Here is a 16,083-nt window from a genome sequence, read left to right on the forward strand (position 1 = left end):
TTCACATTCAACCAGACTCTTTATTAAAGTAGTATAGTCGAGCACATACAAATGTTAAAAGCCTTAAGTTACAGCTGTGGAGAGAGTATAAATACTACATTAAAGTCTCCAATCATCCATGGGCTCAGGGATACTGATGTTATCCTATTAGAACAGCAACTGCAACTGTTGTTAATCTTGCACATTTGGTGCCTACAAATGAGCAATGTTAAGATAGTGCATGTGTCTAAAGTTACGTCTAAAAGGAAATTCATTTTTGACATTGTTTTGGTTTTACATTAAATATAAAAGGCAAAGCAGTGGCAAGTGGGTTAACTGCCCTCTCTGCGTAACTAACAACCCACTCTGCATCTACAACGGACACAAAAAAAGGCCCTTTAAAATTGTCTAGCAACTCTGAAAAATTAACAACCAAACAAACACTATACATACATTTTCCAGAAACGTTGTTTTAACTGTATATATGTTTAAGTGTTTTAACCAAAACTGCCAGAAATGGAGATTAACGCTAACTGTCTGGATCTATTTCTGTGTGGTGCTCTTATGATTTTTGTTCCTACATCCCGGGTTCTCTGTGGATCTAGAGTATGGGCCCATATTTTGCTATGTACACACTATTTTATAGTTAAATAATTATTCACATTTCAGATAAACTCTTCATCAACAAAGTCAATTTTATAAACTAAAGCAACAATGACTGACACAGTAAGTCATGCCCTGAATGGTGGTCATGTGATCCAGGTGGGCTCACCATACAGCTCACCCTCTCAGTGGTCAAAGAGCTGCAGAGTTCTGGCAAAATCTAATAACTTGTCTCTGCATGCTGACAGGGTGCAATTGGACGGCATGAACAGTCCATGTTTTAATTTCCCCATCTCGTAGAGTTCAGCCTGTAGTATGTAAGTCTGTCATGGGGAAGACCTGAACAAATTCATTTCATTGTTTTCATTCACACACTAAAAACTGATTTCATCTCTTTACAGATTGGTTTTAAATGTGGCTTCGAATGGAATTGTTTAAGATGTGTATGCATATTTACTTAAACACACATACACACACGTACACACCATCAGACACAAACCCTTCAACTGCTAGGAGGCAGTGACACACAATTCCCAAGCACCACTTCATATAAAGGTTTTTTCTTTCTGCTGCAGGGTAATCTCAGTAAAGTGCTACCTCAGTACTTCAAACTTTCAAAATGAGTACCCTTTCAGACTCCCTGTACCCAGGCTGCCAATTTCAAAACGGTCCCTTTTCAAGGGCAACTCCTGATGCAAAAAAAAAAATCTTCAAGATTCTCTGTCAAGAACAACTCTGAGGTCAAGAAAAATACAAATGTATGAAAGCGTGCACCGGGCATAAAATGAAAAAAAAATTAATAAGAAAACAGAATAAAAGACAGACAAAAGAGCAATGGCATTTTTTTGGACCCAGCACCATATCCGTGTTCATATATTACTGAATGTTTTAACTGAATACTGATCGTATGATCAGTACTATTTAGTACTACTGATTTACTTTTTTGCAAGATCACATAGTCACAGTCTTGTAATTCTTTAATGATACTTTAATGCGAAACTTTGTATGGACAATTATGATTGTTAAATGCATATGATGGTCTTATGGTATAAGTTTGTATTACAAAGATTAAAGATTAAAACAGTGCTCTACCTTCAAGGTCTCTGCATCAATTCCAAGGCTAGAATAAATAACTAAAATTTGTTTTTTCAAATTGCAAAATAGACAAAGGCAGAATGCGATCTGAAAACATGCCCGAGCCAGTAAAAAGTCATTTGGGGTGGTTGCTTACATTATGCACAAGCAAGAGGGATTTAAAATATCCAAAATCAATATCAATCCATGTTTGCACGGTCATCATCACAGGTGTAGAAATCAAAAATGCCCTACCGGGCGGCCCTATCTTACAATTCCAGCGAAGGTCATCTTTATGAAATGACAGGAAATGTCTGCAGTCTTCCTTCAAGGAATAAAATGTAGGGGAGCTCCAAGCGAAAGTCACGCACTGCAATCAAAAGTCCACTGTCTCTTTCTTCTTCAGTCATCAGACACGGGTGAGACTGGAGAACCTGGGTCTCCCTCATCCAAAGGAGATACACGGCCCACCTTTCTGCCCAAGAGGAACCCAGCCAAAAGGTCAGAAGGGGGCTCGGTGATCCAGTGGCAGGCTGTCGGTCAGACACTTGAGCTGCTCCTCACCCAGTTTGATTTTGTCTTCCAGTTTGCGCTGCTCGATGATGAGGGCCGACTTCATTTTGACAAAGTGCTCGTAGTCGGCCAGGCTGTCCTCGTCGAGGTAGCTGGCCAGGATGGCGAAGACCGCACGCTCGCGGCGGTCCAGGTTCTCCTTGAGCTCTTTGGCATCGTCGTGCTGTCTGATGAGCAGCTTCCGCTTCTCGGTCAGGATGCGCTGGCGGGAGAGAAAGCAGGATCGCTGGTGTGACAAGACTGTAGGACCACGGCCTTCTGCGGAAATACTTGTCAGTACATATCTTGACTCAAAACAGGAAACAAACAAAGGCGGTCCAACTACACATCTTTTGAAATGAGATCGTTACAATACTACAACGTGAAAACTTTTTCTAGATATTGAAATGGTTACAAATTACAGAAAAGAGAAAAAAAAGTGCAAGGAGCAACATGAAGTGTCAGTCCAGATTAGTAAGAATAAAGAGACATAAGTTCGCCTCTGGAATTATTCTAATAATCTATTTAATTAGTCTATAATAATGAGTCTATAATTATTCTATACAGTATGAAGAACCAATAATAAAATATTCCTTTCTTGGTGGTATTTGATGAGAAGTTATTTTCCTGTCAAATAATATTAGTTTTCGTCACTGTTGCTCTCTTCTGATAGGGCCGAGCCTGGGTTTTTACTCTAAGTTCTTACTAACAGGAAAATATTTTGATGGAGTTCTGAATTACAGATGAACAGATGCAAATATCTTTCCTTAGCATTAAGATGGTTATGACAATTACAGTGACGGAGCTAAGCAGAGGTAAACACAGAGTAAGCCAAAGGCCAAGCTGAAATTACGTAGCTAATTATTGTTCAGAGACATTGGTCAGTCGTTTTCATGCCAGTTCTTGATCATCAGGATATACAGTTTGCATATTTAAGTGATTTTACAAGTGCTCTAAGAGCACCCACCCAACCTTAGAGACAAAATTGTACCGCATATGCTTATAAAGGTGTTTCAGCAATGTTTGGACACTTAACTAAGTTGATTGCCTCATGTTTGGGCTGCCTAGAACCCTTTGCTGACGTCATAAATTATTGCATGATTTAGCTATTTTGTAATATTCTCTGAATCATCATCTCCAATTTTTTAACCATAAATGTATCGTGCTGAGAAATATGCTACATAGCCAACATGTGTTTTTTTTCTGAAGCAAAGAGTAAACTTCATGAAACATTTTACTTCCGTCTTCTTGGGTGCTGAAACAGGACATGTTAAGGGCCTAAAATGTTAAATCAGAGGTGTCCGGCTCCAATCCTACAGGTTTACATTCCAGTTCCACTCTTAACGACACAAGTGGACTGATCATTAGCTGAAGAGGAGCAGTTTAACAGCGTTGTGCAGCTCTTCACATGCTGCACATTTAAAGAGATCTATGAACCCTGCTGGACTGCAGGCCTCTGTGACTGGAGTGGGACGCCCAGGTTTCCAAACGACTCAGACACCTGAGCATGCCACAGTGATACTACAGGGGACTTCTCCTACGTGTGGAGAGGTGTGGGTGCTGCAGAACACAGAACACTTTCAGCTTGAATAAAACCAGAAGCCTGGAAATGAGACCGGACCCTGCTACTCTTAGCGCTCCTCTCAACGCCTCAGGCCCTCAACCGAAATGGGACCACAAGACATCAGACACAGTCTGTGAAAGATTTTCAAGCCCATTTTCAAGCGACTTAACGTGGCATGACTCAACACAAGCAAAGATCTCTTGTGGCGGGGAACCCGTACACCGTGTTGGTTTCGCCTTGCCAAGATAAAGACACAAACAATCAAGGAAAGGAAGCAGGCGGCGAGTTGGACGTTTCCCAGATGCGGCTGCCGTCCCTTTTCCCAGGGTGTAGTGTTTGCACTGCGGTCGGCGGCAACACCCAGGAGCCGCAGCTGGGCTCGCCGCCGCCCAGGCCCCCCGCTCTCACCTTCTCCTCCGCCGGCGCGCCGTCGTCCAGGCTGTCCAGGGCGTTCTCCACGCGGGCCAGCCGCCCCGACAGCGACAGCAGCAGGCTCACCACCTTGTCCAGGTCCCCCACGAACATGCGGAACTTGTCCACCTCGTTGGGCTTGCAGACCCGCTGGACGAGGGCCTCCACCTCGTCGCCCAGCGCGTTGTTGGCCTGGACGTCCTCCAGCAGGCTCTCCCGGGCTTCGCGCAACACCTGCAGCTTCCTGCCGATGCTGCTGATCAACTCCTGCTGCGGGAAAAACAAACGACCGCCGTTTCAGAGGCACGGATCATTTCTGGTTTCACACAACCCGGGCCACCACTTGCCAGGAGACCTTTTGCCTCAAATTATTTTTTTTGAATAAAGCAAACTTAAAATACAAATTTAATTTCCAAGTACGGTCCAGATAACTTACTTTTCCGCACTGAGGAATGTTAAATAATTAAGAGCCAATGCAGCTCTGCTTGACTGCCGGAGTACCAAACTCATCCGTTTGACCTGGGGTCTGAAGCCGTGAGCCATCTCCCGGTCAGCAGTGAAAGAAATAACTGGTGCCATGTTTCGGAGTGATCTCGCACTCACAGGGTAAGGAACCAATAGGAATAAAAAATTCAGTCCAGCAAGCTCAGCTACGTAGAATAACATGGCAAAATCTGGGTTTTTTTCTATACTCAAAAATTGAGCAAACTGTCTCTCTAAAGTTCCTTACTTTTGGCCTGTGACTGGGTCACCCTTGTTTGGGTGTCTTATTTTCACATTTTTATGCGACTACAGCACTGTCCTTTCACTTTAAAGAAACAAACGAAATAAAAAAGCCAGCAAATAAACAATATTGACATTGCAGTTGGTTCCAACATAAACTATCAATTGGTTAACTTCAATCGATACTCTAACAATTAGGAGTGGAATATAAATATCTCTTTCCTCTAGTGGGTTTTGAAATGTCCTGAATTGGAGATCGTTTCAATAGAAACTTTATACTTTCCTGGCAAGTTCTCCCTCATTGGCCCTATACTGCACATAGTCCCTCAATCCCTTTCAGCTTTTGACTTCTACAGGCAGACAGCACCCTCTTCTGTTACACCAGCATCACTGCACTCTGCTCATACATTTTATACTAACTTATTTTAATGGGTGACTTAATTAATATATATACTTTAAAAAAAGGACTGGGCAATGAAAGTATTCATTCTAGACTGCACGAAAACCACTTGCAAAAAACTGAAAACCTAGATGAATATACAATTGGTGGATATTCCCTACCAACACTGAGAGGCTACATCGGCAAAATGCTCTGTAGATACCAAAAATGAGTAGAATTGTATTTACAAATCTAAACATATGTATAGCCCATTTAAGATCTTTAAAGATATTCTGACTTAAATATGATTTGTCTTGATCACTGATAAGCACTACCTTCATTCAATCCTTTCAGTATTTTACCTTTCATATCCTGAACTAAGGTCATTTTCTTTCCTCTAGTAATAAAGCTGCCTTTCGTAGCAATTTCACATTCATCTAATACTGATTTCCTGAGCTGTGTAAATCGCCACAAAAATCAGTGAAATCATAACCAAAACACTGAAGGCTGAAGAATCAAATAAAAAAATGCAGGTGGCACGTATCTGGGACAGTGGTGAAAATATCGGAAACTCTGATCACCCAGTCTCAGAGTGAATTAAGAAGCAAACAGTGATTTTAAATAGAGGGAGAGCAGTGATGGGGTGGTGCCGGGCGACGGCTTTGCTGACTGCAGTAGATGTGCTCTCCTATACGAGCTACCTTCTTCTGAGAGAGATCATTGTCCAGCTCGTCCTCGGAGTCCTGCTCCTCGATCTCCTCCTGCATGTCCTTCATCTTGATCAGGAGCTCTGCCTTGGGGGCTGACGTGCTGTAGTAGGTGGAGCTGGTACCCAGGGGCACAACAGAGGCCAGCTCGTCCTCCTTCCTGTGAGAGGGAGAGAGAGAGAGCGAGGAGGGGCTGGGTCAACAGGATTCGGTCACCTCAGTTTGATCTTCTTTTCCCAACTAATCCTTAATTACGGAAGTGGGCGACAGCAGAAGGGTAAGAGCTCAATTAAGAGATTACCAGTCCCCCAAATGAAAAGGCAAGGACGCGGCTCTCTTCACCACGTGCTGTTGTTATTGTAGACGTCACAGTGTCAGACGCTGCGCAAAAAGATCATTTTGTTCCAGAAGTTTACTTCTGTCTGACTGAATAACATTTCTCTAATATTAGACATCCTAAAGGAAAAACTAAGGCTGCATTTAAATAAGTTTAAATTAGGTTTTTAGAGTAACTAAATAGGGTGGCATGGTGGGCACAGTGGTCAGCACTACTGCCTCCAGGTGCTGGAGCCCTGGGGTCCATTCCTGGGGTGCTATCTGTGTGGCGTTTGTATGTTCTCCCCATATTGGCATGGGGGACTCTCACAGTCCCAAGACATACAGGTGGGTTAACGGGCTTCTAGGAAGACCGGTCCTGGAGTGAGTGTGAGCACGTCTGTGTGAACGCTGTGATGGACTGGCGTCCTGTCCGTTGCTAGGACAGGCTCCCCCAAGACTCCAGGACTCATGAATTAGCAGGTGAAATGGAGAGGTGACAGCACAGATGTCCAGCAGTGCTGCTTGTACTGTTAACTGTACACATTCGACATGTTTTTGCACAGTATTACCATATCCATATCCCAAACGCTTCCAAGTGTTTCCTTCTAAAAAAGGACTCAATAGCTTAGAGCACATAATTTAGATCACTTCTGAAAGTACAGCTTTGTGCAGATATTTCGCACCAAACAGCCCAAGACGAACCTAGACTTATTTTGATGTGGTAGAATTTTGGAGTTACTGTATTGGTTGATTGCTACAGGATGCATTTAGTTATTCCTAAAAGAAATCTAGTAATATAAAGCCTAACGGATTCCTGCAATCTGCTTTAGGCATACATTTACTTTATGCAGTTGTCAGCTTTGCTGGTATTTAATAAGATGCTTCTTCATCCTTTACTTAAGGACCTATGCAAGGTAGCACATTTTACAATGGGGATCTATTTAGACTCTGATATCACTAAAACATCCCTGGACAGCACACTTGAAGTAATGGATGTTGTTACTAGTAATGGGCCAAGGATTCGCCATAGTGTTTATCACCTATAACTTTCTCCATTTTTTGTTTTCGCAGTCCAAGGAGCCCACTGGGAGAAGTTTAAACTACATTTCCCAGGCAGCAACAGGATAAGGCCAACTGTAAGAGTCTCTGAGTTAACAGAGCACAGGTGGTGTCAATAAGGGCCTGAACCCAAAGACCAAGCAGGTCTGCTGAACTAAGACTAAAAAACAAAATGGAAAACAATGTTTTTGTGTATGAAAACACTGTACTGAAGGAGAAACGTCAGCCAGTGAGTTTTTCTTTTTGCTCCAATGTTGATTAATAATAATAATAATAATAATAATAATTGCTTACACTTATATAGCGCTTTTCTGGACACTCCACTCAAAGCGCTTTACAGGTAATGGGGTCTCCCCTCCACCACCACCAATGTGCAGCATCCACCTGGATGATGCGACGGCAGCCATAGTGCGCCAGAACGCTCACCACACATCAGCTATTAGTGGGGAGGAGAGCAGAGAGTAATGAAGCCAATTCATAGATGGGGATTATTAGGAGGCCATGATTGGTTAAGGCCAATGGGAAATTTGGCCAGGACGCCGGGGTTACACCCCTACTCTTTTCAAGAAACGCCCTGGGATTTGTAATGACCACAGAGAGTCAGGACCTCGGTTTTACGTCTCATCCGAAGGACGGCACCTGTTTACAGTATAGTGTCTCCATCACTATACTGAAGCATTAGGACCCACGTGGACCACAGGGTGAGCGCCCCCTGCTGGCCCCACAAACACCTCTTCCAGCAGCAACCTTAGTTTTTCCCAGGAGGTCTCCCATCCAGGTACTGACCAGGCTCACACCTGCTTAGCTTCAGTGGGTTGCCAGTTGTGAGTTGCAGGGTGATATGGCTGCATTGCCATAGTGGTTAGGTGATTGGGGGTGGAATAGCCACCCAGCAAGTTAGAAAGGGATTTGTGGAGAAGTGTAATGATAACTCAACAGAATGAAAAGTCTTTTTATTTTGTCCTTTTAGTCTTTTTTGACTAATTCCGGTTTCGTGCCCACCAAAAAAAGGGAAGAGGCCCGTTGAGGTGACCAGCACCCCGAGGTGTCGCATGCAGCTCAAGCAGATCGCCAGACAGGCAAGGGCAAGATTGAAGTTGCCAGTATAGAAGGAGGCTGTGCAGGACCCATGGCTGCACACTGCGCACTGCAGCCCGCGCGCGTTCACCCCACAGGAGCGAATGACCGATGCTTACTTCTCCTCTGAGCTCTTCGGGGATCCCTGCTTGGTCACCGGCTTCCGCCGCTGCTGGGCCCCCTCCAGCAGCTGGTCATCCTTGGGGAAAATGCCCTCCATCAGGTCCATGGTCGTCTTCAGCTTGCTGCAGGGGTCCAGGATGTCAGCCAGCGACCTGTCCTTGTCCACGATCTCCCGGGCCAGCTCCTCGGTCTTCTTGTCCTCGTCCGTCCGGTCCGTCGCGCTCCGGACCCCGTTGCTGGCGGCCTGCGCGGCGGACGGGCTGTCCTTCGTGTCCTCGAGACCGGCCTCGCCGGGGCCCTCCGCTCTCTGCCGCGTGTAGGCACAGAAGAGGGAGTAGGACTCCTCCAAGGAGCCCAGGGTCTTGACCGGGGGGTCCCCCTGCTCCTCTGCTGAGCCGGCGTGGGCGACGCTGTGCAGGAGGTACTGCCGGCTCTCCTTCTCCGAGTTGCTCTCGGCATGGACGATCTTGATCGGCACCATCTTCACCGTGGTGTTGTTGTCCATCACCTTCTCTATTCTGCCGCAACACAGCAAGAGGCAGGTATCAATGACAAAGGTTTTTTGAAAAAAGCACAATTAAAAATCTCCTTGAACTTGGGAAAAGAGTCTTTTATTACACAATGCTAACAATAGCCAATAGCAACAAAATGTCACTCCTCTACCAAATGACAGCGCTCGCGTGCACTTCCTTGAACTCTCACTAAGGCAGTACGATATTCAGAAAATTCACAGCACAAAAAACAAAAGATTAAATCGCCATCTAAAACCGCAACAAAATGTCTCAACCCTGAGCTTCACGTGTTGGCAAAAAGATCAAAGGAATTGGGGGAAAAAAAAACATTTAATTCACAATGATGTTCTCTTTCCAGATATTACTGTTCACCTCTTAGAATCGATTCAATGCCCTTTTCTTTTATTAACAAGTTGTTAATAAAGAAAGCTTTGAACGGGCCACAGTCCTTTTTTATTTCAATTAATTTGATAGATTTAGTGCCATATTTATAATATATGTATTATATGCAGAGAGGGAGGTCATATATTGCTGTATAAATGTCTTGGTCATTCTGCAATGTTTTTCGCTTTTATTTCAATGTCACACCTTCTTTATGCAGAAAGAACTCAATAACTAAATTTAGCCATTTTATTATAACCTAACAGTTAATCCTGCTAGATTTGTACACGGATGTATAGCAGGGAGCAAACAATGTTAATGGAAAGTAACACGTGACAATGAGTCACCTTGACTTTCTGGATTCATGTGATGGATTAGCTATTAGAATACTTATAAGTTGCTGCTTGTTTACAGTTTACCTTGAGTTCTGAAGTGACAAGCTTAGTCTTGTGCAGGTTCTGAGTAAACTATTGATGTGCATAACATGCATACAGCATACTATTCGTATATATACAGTCCGTTTTCTGGTTATTTTGTATAAGCAGCGTTAAATATTTGTCAAATTAAGCAAATTCAATCATTCCATCAAATGACTGCACACTTTTTGTTAGCAGTAGGAAGTTAAGTATCTGGGTTAGATCAGAGTGGAGTGACAAAAAAAACAATGAAGAAACTATAATCAAATATTAATATCTGATTTTTAACTCGTTGCTATAATTTCTTAGCACTGGAAAAACGTATATTTTCAGAGACATCTTATTGAAAAGGATATGAGAATCAGTCTGTTATTTAACTCTACTTCTCAAGAAAAAAACCCGACCATAATCTATCTTTCAAACCTGACTTTATACCCGAGTTCTTGGTAAAAAAAAATATTCATACATGTAGAATACATGGTTTTCTTGCCTCCAGTATCTTAACTGGTGTTTACCATCCCACAATGCCTTCTTTGCAGTTACTTTCAGTAACAGCCCTGTTTTCACAGTGCAGGAGAAAAGGCGGTGTCAGTGCAGTTCAAAGGTCACCATGTCACATGACTTTTGGGGAGTGTGGATAAAAAAATGAATCACAAAAAAAAAAACACACACCAGTTTTAAGCAGAACATATCAAGTCCCTTAAAAGTGAACCAACAACAGCCTCACAGAAATGACCCTTTCTGAGGGTCTGAGTGACAAAGTGCATTGACAGAAATTCTCACTGGAAAGTGGACACATGTAGGGTGCACTTTCTAATTTCATTTGGTAAACTAGGCTGGAGCGCACTTGAACTCCTGAGGCACTCGAAGATTTTTTGTTCAATAAAACAGAGCAACGACAGAAGCTTAACCGAATTACACCTGACACACAACGGGAGAGGCCCGACAGTGAAGTCCGGGTAAGAACTGGAGCTTCTGTCAGAAGCGCTCAGCGGCACTCGTCACAGTGTACTACCTGCTTGGGGCTTCATCCTGGATGGAGACCGGCGGCCTGTCTGTCAGCCTCTGAGGTGCAAACTGAGGAGAGGGAGTCCTGGGTCCGTCCATGGAAGGCCGGAAGAAACCCACCGACTTGGAGGAGGAGGGTGAGGAGGGGGGCGGCGGCGCTGGCTCGAGTTTGGCGAGGCTGCCTCTCTCCGCGGCTCCCTGCTCTTCCTCCGGCCCCGCGGCAAGCTGCGTCTGGGTGTGGAGCGGAGCCCCGGGGGAGCGAGGCCCGACTGCTCTGCTGCTCTGGGAGCCGAGCAGGGATTCTGAGGAGTCGCTCAAGGAGGATGTGGTTTCCTGACGTCTGTATTTGTCTAGCTTGGGCGGGGGAGGCCTCTGTGGCACAGGGCCTTTCTTCTTGCTGGAAGGCGCTGCTGCTGGATTCGCTGCTGGCTGGTCGGGTCCTGCACTGTGAGAGCCGACGCTGCTGTCAGTCGCGGCCTGGAGTCTCGAGCGAGCGGGAGGGGCCTCATTAACATCCCCGTTGTCCCGGGCAGGGGGTGATCTCTCACCACCGAGGGCAACAGCCCCGTCTCTGTTCTCCAGGTCCCCTTGCCCGGCCTGCTCGGGTGGAGGTTGCCAACCGGTGGAGCACGGCTTGAGCTCCTGGGCTTGGTCATTCACTGGCCGTTTTTCTTCCAGTCGGCATTCCTTGTGCTCTCCGTCGGATAACCTGCAAGGCAGACCCACACATTAGCCACCCCTGTCACGTCATGACCCGGTTCTCTCAGTATTAACTTACCTCTTTGCGTTTTTATTATGAATGGCCAAACATGTTTTTGCATAAATGCTGCAAAAAATAAAAAAGTCCTTAATAATACGCTTCACAGAGTGTTCATTATGATATATATGCATAACTCTAAAATATTCTACATAGTGGGTACTATGGTAAGAACATTTCAATGAATTACTGTACATTTCTGAACACATATTTCTCATGTCTCCATAACAATGTACCACTGTTTTTCCGAAACTTTCCACGGCAACTTTCTGCAGGCAGACAAACCAGCATTTTTTTGTTCCCACAAGCCTGTAGTGAATTTGTAGCGAACGGTGATTTGCTGTCAGTTAGACTGGCTGGGATGCTGTTTTTGTCATATATTTTAACTCTTTCCCTCTCAGTTCTGTCTAGAAGGATAACAAATGTGGGTACTTTAATACAACAAGCATAAATCAGCTTAATAAAGTAACACCCACTTTGCACACAGAAAAGAACACTGTCTTAAACACTACAGTGCCCAGCCATACATATATATCCTCATTTGGAAAGGCTTTTCAAAATTATGTAATTGGTAAGTAAGTTATCTTCTTTAGAAGGACGAGTAAATAGCAGAATAACTTCATTAGCAGAGAAGAGATCAAAGGTGCAACCTGAGAAAAAAAGGCTAATATAGCAGAAACACATTCCTAAAACTAGCTGAGCTAGTCAAATGACTTGCAGACTGTTTTTCTAAGTTCCACATACATGTATCTGTCATGGGAAGACGAAAATTAATGAACTCTGGCTGTTTCAGAACACTAGAAAGCAGAACTGTCTAAATGGACACACAGATCCACGTTGCATCCACGAAATCAAAGTCAAGATATCTTGTTTAGAAGGTTCTGCTTTCTGGTGTCAGACATGAGCCACAGCAAATTAATATTTACATTCGCATAAATCATAGCAGCTGCTTACTCTTAAAAAAAAAGACACTAGGCTCCTGAAAGGTGCTACTTGTAAGGTGTACAGCTGCTTTTCTATATTTTGTACACTGGCAAAACCACAAAGCAGGCAGGCTTAAGGACTGAGAGGCACACACACACACACATACACACACACAAAGGAGACAGAAAGAACAAGCGAAAGGAGTACCTGTCAGGCACTGGGAGCCTGTTGGGTTGCTCTACGCTACATGGCTGAAGACACAGAGAGTGGGCAGGAGACAGTCTTGAAGGGAAGCAGAGAAAGTTAGGAAGGAAAGGACGACCCCATTCAAGTGGTAAAAATGGCAGAGGATGGGGTGGAAGCCTCAGGGAGTCTCTTCTATCCTAAAGCCATGCAGGGTTGTAAACATATTCAGGAAATTACAGGTATGAAGATCCTTCCAGTTTCCATTTGAGAAGTACAATGAGAATGTTTTCCTCATCTAATTAAGGATAATCTCTCCTCTTTTATACCTTAGCGCTGGTGGTGGAGTGAATTTAAAGCCTGCTTCTCACCCCGATTTGCAGCTCAGTGAAGACTGCTTTAAACTACACTGCGATGCGTACAGAGTTACATAGCTTCACATGCGCAGCTGTAAAGAAAAGCTGTATTTTAAATGCAAAATGCTTTAAAAGACAAAGAGAAACAGGGAACCTGTGCTGCAAAGTCATGCATCGGGAATGTCCGCTAAGGTTGATCGTTCAAACACATGCAAGACGAGAGATCAAGTAAGATTCCTGCCTCAATAAAATGAGCACCCCAATCTAGATGCATTATCGAGTGCCTGTAAACCTGTTAGTGCTGTTATTTTCTCCAGAAGAACCGCATCAGGCAAAAGCATGCATGTGAAAGTGTGATGATGATGTCTAATTTAGTTGTTGTTGATTTCCAAATTAATACAGCTAATAAAATCTGACCTTTTTATAGACATAGGATTCCAGCAATCACTATCTAGGACAGTGTAGCTGCAATGTTATACATGTTATACTGTACATTGTGTCCACAGCGTTTAGGTTATTTGGGTAAACAGACTGTCTAACAGCAGTATTTGGTGTTGTAACCCCAGTGTTTCACAGACCTGCAGAACAGAACTGCCTGCTGTCAGCAGATACCAGAATAACCGATCTGAGACACATGTGTTAGAGCACGTTAGAACATGTTAAAACACGACACCGTCTTTACAAAAGCCAAATTCTCCCCCAACTAAACATCCTCCTCCTAGGACATATTGTATTCCAAACTTAAAATGACTTGATTCTTAAATTCTGAAGAAAAAAAAACTGACCTGCATTCCAGTTTGGTTCTGTATGGAAAGTTTCAATTGTAATTTCTAACATTTTCTTCTTTTAAAATAGGGTAACAATTCCTTGTGGTGTGGTGGAAAAACCAATCCCCCTGCATCCCTGGCAGTAGCATTAACAGTGTGATTTCTGCGTTTCAAGGCTTGTTCCAGTCTTGGAGAATAAGTGGCTAAAGTGGAACAGCCAAGATAAGGCAGACCAGTCTCTAGCAGAAGTCCGCTGTTCAGATTTAGAAAATAATCTAGGCCATCAACTGGAGGAGGGCTTCAGACAGATCGGCCATCCCAGACTTTATTCTTGTGGGAAGCCTTGATCGAATTTTTGCCCTTTCCGCCAAATCACTTCATCGGCACTTTATGAGATGAATCTGAAAAGGCAGTTGAGCTAAAAGCAGTCACTTAATAAGCAGGTGTTACACTTCTGGCCATCTCTCCAATGGAAGGATGGGTGTGACTCCGATTTGGCACACAGGTCAAACAAGTCTGATGTCTCAATCTACAGGTGGTGGACAAAAAAAAAAACGGAGATGCTGGGATGAATGAGGGACACCAAGCATATTGAACGCAAAGGCTTCCACCCAGGCGAGGACTTTAAGCAAATAACATTCCAGCATGTGAAGGGTCATGTATAAAAATGCTGCCTATAATAATGACTACGGCTGCAAGAGGGGACCTCAGCGACTTTGAAAGAGGGGGTGGTTGCAGGGCAAGTTGGGAGGAACGTTGGTGGCCAATACAGCTCAACCTGCCCATGTTGCACAAGCAACAGTTTCTAAGATGTTGGTGGGAAAGAGATCAGATCAGCAGAAGGGCAATAGGGGGCTCCAGTGCACTAATTCGAAGCGTTAGGTAAAAGATGCGAGCAATGGAAGATCAATTTACTGCAAGCTCTATCTGGGGTGCAAACAGCATCAAAACTGGTCTGCTGAGAACTCCACAGAGTTGGATATCACAGTCTGGTTGCAGTGCAAACTGTTCATCATACCTAGCAGCGCACGTTTGTGAGTATGGTGGTCCAAAGTACACAGGCAACAGACTAGCAAGCAGTAGAGAAATGGGATAAGGTCAGATAAAACATCCTTTAACATGTTTTTGATAAATGGACTGATGCTCAAAGTGCTAGCCCGGAGAACTCTATAACCCGGAATGCTTGGTTCCAACAGTGCAGGGTTCTGTGGGGCACTTTCTGTGGGGGTAATGATGTGGGGCTCATTTTTCTGGCATGGTTTGGGCGCTCTCATTCACTTAGAAGGCCAGATCAATGCTATTCATTAATGAATAGTACTGAGTGATCATCTCCCCCCCCATGTTGCAGCAGTTCTTTCCTGTCAGGAGGGGTGTCTTCCAGGATGACACTGTCCCCCTCCAAGGAGCACCTGTGGTCACCCGCTAGAGTGATGGATTTGTCACTGGTGTTGTCCATGTGCCACTGCCTTCTCTGTCACCTAATCTGGACCCAATCGATCATTTATGGGATATTCTGGAAGAAAGCCTAAAAACAACCCAATACCTTATTAAGTGACTTTAAATTAGTGTTTCTATGTTTTTGTCCACTACCAGCAGCCCACAGCTCATATCGGTGTCACAACCACTGCTTAACAGCCTGTAGTCTTGTGTGTTGGATGGTTATTAAATCTTCCTTTCTCTGCGAGAGCAGGATGTACCCACAGAGAAATATGAAGGTTCCTACATTACAGCTGCCCATGCTGCACTTTAATGCAGATAAAGACATTCCTCCAAGTTCCAATTTTCCTTTTAGGGACTTGAACAGAGATACGTGCAAAATGTCACAATAAATGAGAAATCTCCCTGAACCACAACATGAAAACCGAACCCAAACTGGATTGCAGGCTCCGATTGTAAGATGGCTTTTACCGAGGACGATGTCAAAGATGAGCGCAGCTCAATTCTCCTTCAGCAGGATCACACAGAAGGTGAACGGTAGAGCCTCGAGAAGGGTTTCTAGAGTGATTCAGACAAGCGGCAGGGAGGGAACGCATGCAGCATGCTTAGTAGATTGGACTGTCATCAGGTCTTACTGTTTAAAACAGTGGAGTGAAAGAAAGCTTCAAGCACCAGAAGCGCCCAATGGCAAAGACCTGCAAAGTGTCAAATGTGAATCAATGAGTCTAAGAGTTATTCCTTCATTATTCCTGGGTGCTGAAGAGAAGAACCTT

At 44.1% G+C, this 16,083-nt stretch overlaps 1 protein-coding gene across 9 annotated transcripts in view; it reads right to left on the bottom strand.

Annotated features, from left to right (window-relative positions):
• shroom2a (shroom family member 2a) overlaps positions 1-16,083 on the bottom strand; it is an 84,623-nt gene continuing 68,540 nt past the window's right edge. For 7 of the 9 annotated variants that reach the window (XM_015363821.2, XM_006639112.3, XM_015363819.2 and 4 more), the window contains 6 exons: positions 12,775-12,849; positions 10,894-11,595; positions 8,566-9,087; positions 5,987-6,152; positions 4,181-4,453; positions 1-2,431 (listed from right to left, as the gene is read on the bottom strand). In XM_015363821.2, the coding sequence (XP_015219307.2) occupies positions 2,159-2,431; positions 4,181-4,453; positions 5,987-6,152; positions 8,566-9,087; positions 10,894-11,595; positions 12,775-12,849 (2,011 nt within the window). In that variant the 3' untranslated portion in view covers positions 1-2,158. The remainder of the gene's footprint in view (positions 2,432-4,180; positions 4,454-5,986; positions 6,153-8,565; positions 9,088-10,893; positions 11,596-12,774; positions 12,850-16,083) is intronic. The other 2 variants (XM_015363822.2, XM_015363823.2) reach the window with 2 other exon arrangements.

Source organism: Lepisosteus oculatus, chromosome 15, assembly GCF_040954835.1.
Source record: "Lepisosteus oculatus isolate fLepOcu1 chromosome 15, fLepOcu1.hap2, whole genome shotgun sequence".
In the NCBI taxonomy this organism is placed as follows: Eukaryota; Metazoa; Chordata; class Actinopteri; order Semionotiformes; family Lepisosteidae; genus Lepisosteus; species Lepisosteus oculatus.